The sequence below is a fragment of the Schistosoma haematobium genome, chromosome 6 (genome assembly GCF_000699445.3).
Source record: "Schistosoma haematobium chromosome 6, whole genome shotgun sequence".
Lineage (NCBI taxonomy): Eukaryota > Metazoa > Platyhelminthes > Trematoda > Strigeidida > Schistosomatidae > Schistosoma > Schistosoma haematobium.
The window spans coordinates 2876894-2884092 of record NC_067201.1 but is presented as its reverse complement, the minus strand read 5'-3'; the positions used below and the strand labels follow the sequence as shown (position 1 = coordinate 2884092).

The 7199-nt window shown below is 36.3% G+C and overlaps 1 protein-coding gene across 1 annotated transcript in view; it reads left to right on the top strand.

Annotated features, from left to right (window-relative positions):
- The first annotated feature begins 653 nt into the window (after nucleotides 1–653).
- Nucleotides 654–7199, top strand: part of MS3_00008314 (uncharacterized protein) — a 32120-nt gene continuing 25574 nt past the window's right edge. The window contains exons 1-6 of the mRNA XM_051216680.1: nucleotides 654–867; nucleotides 901–992; nucleotides 1028–1207; nucleotides 2264–2338; nucleotides 5659–5783; nucleotides 6412–7004. Coding sequence (XP_051065272.1) covers nucleotides 855–867; nucleotides 901–992; nucleotides 1028–1207; nucleotides 2264–2338; nucleotides 5659–5783; nucleotides 6412–7004 — 1078 coding nt within the window. The 5' untranslated portion in view covers nucleotides 654–854. The remainder of the gene's footprint in view (nucleotides 868–900; nucleotides 993–1027; nucleotides 1208–2263; nucleotides 2339–5658; nucleotides 5784–6411; nucleotides 7005–7199) is intronic.

Below are 7199 nucleotides of genomic sequence, written 5' to 3'. Positions count from 1 at the left end.
ATATGGTCAGCATCCAATGTCGAAAACTTAGTGCTATTTATTTTGGGGATTTATTTACCACTACAACTTTATTAGGTACAATTTGCCAGATAGATAACTTTGAGTTCAACCGTACTCCTCGTTGGCGCCCAACTAAGAAGTCTTTTATCCACATCAATAGATTGCATCCAACCTCGACATTTCTTAACTTATATAACATCTGGTTGTGCGGAACTTTGTCACAAGCTTTGCTGAAATCAATGTAGGCTACGCCTACAGGTAACTTTTGGTCCTTAAGAGTACACCAGCTTTCATGAACGACTAATAAGTTAGTGAGACAGGAATAACCTATTCTGAAACCATGCCGCATTTCCGAAAGGATCCGGTCTTCATCGAGATACTTAAACAGCTCCTTCCAAATAATCTTTTCTGAGATTTTACCAGCCACACTAATAAGGCTAACGGGTCGGTAATTCTCAGGTTTATGTTTCGTACCTGTTTTGAAGACAGGACTTACTATGGCGTTCTTCCAGTCTTTTGGTAAACGACCCTGGGTTACGAATATATCAAGGCAAATACTTTAAGGGCTCGCAAAGAAGTTAACTAGTTTCTTTAGTAACCCAGGATTCAGTCCATTGAGTCCAGTTGATTTGCCTATGTCAAGCGTATTTAGCAGAGCAAAGACATCGAGTTCGTTAAGAGGACTTATAAAAAATGACCTGTGTTTATTCAAGGAATGTAATAGCACATCAAACAGTCCCATGATATAAAAATCCTATTTTAAAACTCTAAAACAGATACTAAAGAACATATCTATCTTACGGTCATTGAGAATGGACCTTGATGAGAGCGGCTAAAACAACTGTGGTCGCGCCATGGATCCTGCTGGTTAGTTTGTTGTCTTTTCATAGTATTGTGCAGTTATTTCCGCACTTCATTGTCTTGAAAATGATCACCATGAACAACTGGACTTTGAGGATGAGAATTTTTCAATAAACCCATGGGAGACAGAAGTATTTATTCTTCTGTTTTTAATATTGCTATAAAGCTACTTTCTTTAAAGAATAATAAAAGAGATTATCATGAAAGTTCAGCTTCCTCTTCAAGTTCAGACAGTTCTGGGTCAAGTCCTTATGATGAAGGTGAAATGAGAAGTAGTGACGAGTCGGAGTTCAGCAAGGACGAACATAGTTCCGAAGAAGGGGAAGTGCAGTCTGAAATTGATGAGGTAATTGTTTGGCTCACGCTTAGACTTTTTTTACGTCGCCCTTTTCCTATGCTCTTTTTCCTTTTTTTCCACCATGACATCTTGAAGACACATCCTTCAGCACCATCTTCCACTAAAAAAACGATCATATATATTATTTTATTTTGTTTGATCTAATTACTTTTTCAAGTGTGGTCTGGATTTGGCAGGTTTTGCTTCATTACCCGTCATTGGGAGGAGTTTCGAAAAGCCTCGGTCTTATGAGGGCTCCTGACATAAACACTAAATTTATTTAGGAATTTGAAAACACCCGCCCAAATAAATCAAGTCGTCTTCTGCCGGGATCTACTATTACCACTGGTACGTGGTATTGTCATAAACATGTCTTTACAGATAGCAGCATCTGGTTTCTAAAGATGTGATTTTCATCACGACATTTATTTACCGATTTAGTCAACACATGATATTATTCTGCCTGGCAAAGAGGTTTCCAGTGAAGATTTGATATGACAAACAAGAACCTATGGGACGTCTCTGTTTCCTCCTAAATACAGAATGTTGCATTCTACACCTGTGTTTATTGTAATCATTGGGAGTGAAGTGTTCGTTTTCTTTAGCACACATACACAGATTGCTAATATTTGTTCGTTTTCCTCCGAAGCATGACCTGTTTGAGTTGGAGCCACGGCAATCAGTGCTAACATTAGAAGCAGGATACTAGATCAAAATAGTATCTTGGTTAGTGTGATTATAAACGTTCATCTACTTAGTTAGTTTGTGTTTCCCATGCCCCCTCCGATTAGCACTGGTCATTACACGTGAAACTTTGAGGGAGATTAGGAAGAACAAAGCTACTATTTTGCAAATCAATTCAGTGTTTGACTGCTGTTTTAAGATATATATATATATATATATATATATATATATATATATATATATATATAGTATTCAAATCAGCATGTATCTTTGGTTTTAAACGTCTTATTTAGAGTTCTAAACTTTCGTGATCAGCACAATGTGTTGTAGTATCTTAGCTGGTCTTGTTTACGTATATGGTTTGTTTCTAAATTTTTGTAGGTTGAGGGAACAGCAGATGTGGTAGTAAAAAAGGACGAAACCCCTTGGGAACGTGGTCTGCGTTTGGCACGTGAAGTGAGTCATAGTCGTTTTCCTATCTACATCTAAACATACAACACATAAGGAGGTCGAAGTCCTGCTTCACTCCGTTTTTGTTGAACAGCTACTATCGTTAGATCTCACAATTAGTATTGTTCATACCCAAGTACCTAGTGAACGAGTTGGTCTAAAAATCATTATTATTAGTGTCAGGACTTAGCGAAGTTAACATGTCACTTCTTTTGTTTGATTTCTAATGTCGATCATTTTTTCCGCAATCATCTTACCTACTTCTTAAGTGTAACGATTTGGTGAATTCAGGTGGAATGTCTCACTACTCAGTTTAGTACTTTAGTAGTAAATAAACGCTTATCGTAGCGTCTTTCGTTATTCAGGTCAGATCTAATTTCATGAAAGTAAGGCTTGATTCGTGGTCCTTGGTTTGAACCACTGAAAACCAGGGACCGTTGGATACCTCATGGTTGCTATCCACCATACTCCTGAAATTGGCACTAGTTTCTACTAAAATTCAGTTCAAAATGGTAACAAAATATAAACTATTTAGTTCCTGATTCGTCAATTATTGTTTTCGTCATATGATGATTTACAAACTTTCACTTTACTGTTTTTGTATTGTTAGTCAAATACCTTATCGTTAAATATCAAATTATCAGTTATTCAAAACAAAGAATTTTGTGAATAACTAACAGTAGAACAATACAGTTTCATTTTTTTAAAGGCCTCATCACACTATTCACTGTTCAACTAATATGTACGCTTGTAAGTTTAGCTTTAGCGTCAGAGATGTTATGAAACTTTATTGTGAATAATTGCCTGTAATCTTGTACGTGCATATTTACAAAAAGTACCCTTCTAAGCAGCATTAATAGTACAAGGTGACAACTCATTTATCAAGTACGGATTTATATTCTTGGCTCCGAGTCACTTTAGTCGTGCGAGCTAATGATACTACCACCCTGTTGTTCATACCAAATTAAAAGCAGCTGGGTTTGAACCTGCGGCTTAATGAATGGAAGTCTATCATTCTAATCACAAGAGAACGGAATGAACGTTTATGAATCATAAGACCGACAGACTGAAAATCTAACAGCGCAAATAATGAAAATAAGAATTCAGATATTTGATGTAGAGGCACAATAATTCATTCATTGGTTCAGAAGGGTAAAGAGAGAATGTACCTGGGTCATTGTGGTTTTCTCTGTACTTTTTCAGCTACTCTCTCATCTATGACATTCATGTAGTAAACGGTAATATTTTTAAAAATTAAAACGAACGTATATACCATGAAATACTGTAAATAGGGAACAACACCCAACTTTTTTCCCCGTTTAAACATATTTGCGACTTCTTTGGGTATGTGGTAACAAAAAGACCAACGTATGTCTTGACTTGATCGACACAAGGCTACTCTCACCCTACTGGCACTTCAAACTTAGTTTTACGGCAATATAAAGAGATACTGATTGTCTCACATATATTACTTACTTATCCTAATTGATGTATTAGCATATCCCCATCAATCTCTTTGTCTTGTCTCAGCATAGCTTTACTATGTACATCAATTTTACTTATTCACTGGTCCGACTGTATGTAATTTGTATATGCAAGGGTTTTTATTATGCTAAAAGTCTATCAGTTCCATAGAAAATTGTATACCGTTTATTATGACATCGAAATTGATTAATAAGGTACTGGGAATGAGTAATAATCAAGTGATCATTCGGCCATGGTGACTAAATAAATCATTCGCTCACAAACTGTCTGCTAACCTCCAACTGAATAATTATCAAAGTACATAACCGATTATTATGTCACTTACCATCTATGTTTTCGTTCAATGAAAATCACTATTTTGTAGATGTATTTATTTTAATTATCCCGTTTATGTATACGTCAAAATCGACTTGAGAGTTCTAAACTTCTGAGGATTATATATGCAAAACTGTAACTTAGTAGTTTTATTGGCTGACTGTTGATTACTAGATTCAGGTTTTGAAACATGTCCTTAATGTGATCTGATTAACATTATGAGGCTTCATACGGCAGACGTGTTTATCACGTAAGCTTGTCATAGTTATTGAATCTAGTGTTTTAAGAACATTGCATGATGGAAACTAGTGTTGGGGATGGCTGAAAGTTAGGGTCGGACAAAGCAAAATGTGGCATCGGTGCTTGAAGTCACTAAATTCTAGTCTTATCCATATTGGTAGATGCAGACTACTTGGTTGGGATCCGCGTGACTATCGTAACCAATGGTTGGAGACTTCTGGTGAAATGGCTCAGAATCTTTCACAATGGCGTAGGCGTATACACTCTTTATATTCCCTTAAACTATGAGATTAAAATCGCTTCATATCTTTCTTTCTACTAGCTATTTCTTTCTCCCTGTACTATATCCTTATATGTAATCTTTTATATATTGCAACCATTGACTTAACTACTTCTATGAATCCGGTGTTGATCTTGTTGTGTTATTGAGGTGTGGCAACTTGAACCGATGCATATACGTGCCTGGTCCTACTTTGTAGCTGACTGACTGAATCAACCATCCAGGCTATTACTGTTGAAGTGAACACAAATTTTGTTGATTCGAAAATAATTTTTTTTACAAATGAGATAGATATAACGAATGTGACTTTCTGTCATTAAGTTACAGATATAAACCTCACCCCACCTATAAATAAATAATATATTTGTAATATCCCAATGAGTAGAAAAATTAGATTTTCTGACGTTTCGTGACTTAGTGTAAGCCACTTCAGAGAATAAATAACCAGATTAAAAATAATGCAAGTTTAATTTGGTTATTTATTCTCTGAAGAAGTGGCTTACACTAAGTCACGAAACGTCAGAAAATCTAATCTTTCTACTCATTGGGATATTACAAATATGTTATTTACTTATAACCTGCTTCGGTTTGGGCACCCAGGCAGTATCACATCCTTCACACATATGAAATGAGATTTGTGTGGCGCATATGTATTTGGTGCCTCTTTGTACCAATATCTATGTGTTAAAATAAATAAATAATTTATTTATAACAATCTACCCAATGCTCAATTTATTAGAAATTATCAAATCAAACCTTGGTAATGATACCTATTCACCCCACCTACTTCATTTCAAACGTCTAAGTGGTATCACTAACGCTTATATACAAAGTGTTCCAGTTCTAGTACACATGTAGCAGGTTCTACCTCGCGTATCGCTAACTGACCCTATTATATAAAATCGTCTTTGGTAAATTGATTACAGTAAGTACTGTAACTAAATTACATATGCTACTCGTTATTCATATTCTTATTTTAATCCATGCACTTTTTTCTTATCAACAGCGTTTAGAACGTGCAAAAGCTTTAAAGGCTAAGGAAAAAGATCTCGTTGAAAAGCGTATGAATTTACCGGTACCCGCACCGGCGGTGGATAAGAAAGTTGAAACTCCTGTAGAAGATGATTTTTTGTAAGTATGTTTGCTCTAATTACTAAGAGATAGATCATATTTAAAAACGCATTACCTCCGGAAACTAATTAGTTTCATTTTTGTTTAGCAGTTCATGTAATCTCAATCATTCTAAATGGTACTGATCCATGTACATATATTCAAAGGAAAACTTAAATTGTGGCAGAAACGGAACTGGCAATCTACATTCTAACAAACGGGTGCTGTATCAGTTCAGACATATCTATAGATGAAAATCGATCTCCCAACCAAAAATGTTTTGAATAGTTTATTATTTAAATAATGAACTGGTCATGTACTTGACAAGGAGAAAGGTTACATATTTCAAGGCTGTGAATAAGGATAGTATAAAGTTTAATCTGAATGTTCATCTCTAACTTCCCAACCGTTATAAATTGGATGAGGTGTTTTTTATACCGTTACTCACACCCGAACATAGCTTATTTCATCCTTATTTGCACCCCTTTTGCGTGACAAAGTCGGATAACCACCACGTTCGCTTTTTTTATATTTTCACTCTTCGTTTCTTTTCATTATGCGCTTCTTAGTAACGTCGAAGAATACTTTTCTCCTAATGTCATATTAAGTAGTTAATCGGTATAACATGTTAGCTTGTTTTTATTTCCAGATGGCCTTGTTATTATCAAGTATATATTATTGGACGCACTGAACTAACTGGTCACCGATATCTTCCGGAGGATATTCTTCCTCCAAGTGCAAAAGAAACATCAGAATGGCGAAGAAGAGTTACGAAACATCGTCGTAGTCGAAGTGCTAGTCGGCGTTTCTCATCCGCATCGTCATCATCCTCAGTTTCATCTTCGTCAAGAAGCTCTTCTCGTAGTTCTGCGGCGTCGTCAAATATTTCCTCCTTAGCTTCTGTCGCAGTGTCGTGGAAAGAAACTTGTGCTAAGGCTATGAAGCCTTACTTAAGATCACCTAGACGTCACGGAAAATATGATAGCAGACATTCTTCCGCTACCAATTCTCGCTCGTCTGATTCCGATTCTGGGTCTGGTCGTTCTCGTTCTTCTTATCCTACCGCAGCGAGCGGTGCAAGATCTGGTGCTATGAATGATCGTGGCCGCAGCTACTGGGGAGCTGGAAAGCACCGAGGTAGAAATATAGAATCCGGCAATTCGTCTGCGTCAAGATCAGGCTCTAAATCTTCGGCAGGATCTCGTGGTCGTAAGAGCGGTGGTAATCAAACTTGGTTCAGAGGTTAGTTCGGTTACCAACTTTACCGGAAATATTTTGAATAAATCGAATCAAAATAACAAGTGTTGCTTTACTTTATTATTATGCTCTCATAGCAGTACCCCACAATTTCAAAGTATCCGTAACATGAGTATAGTTGAATAGAAAATCCAGCAAACGACATAATCGTATTATTCAAAGTTTTTGTTACACGCAATA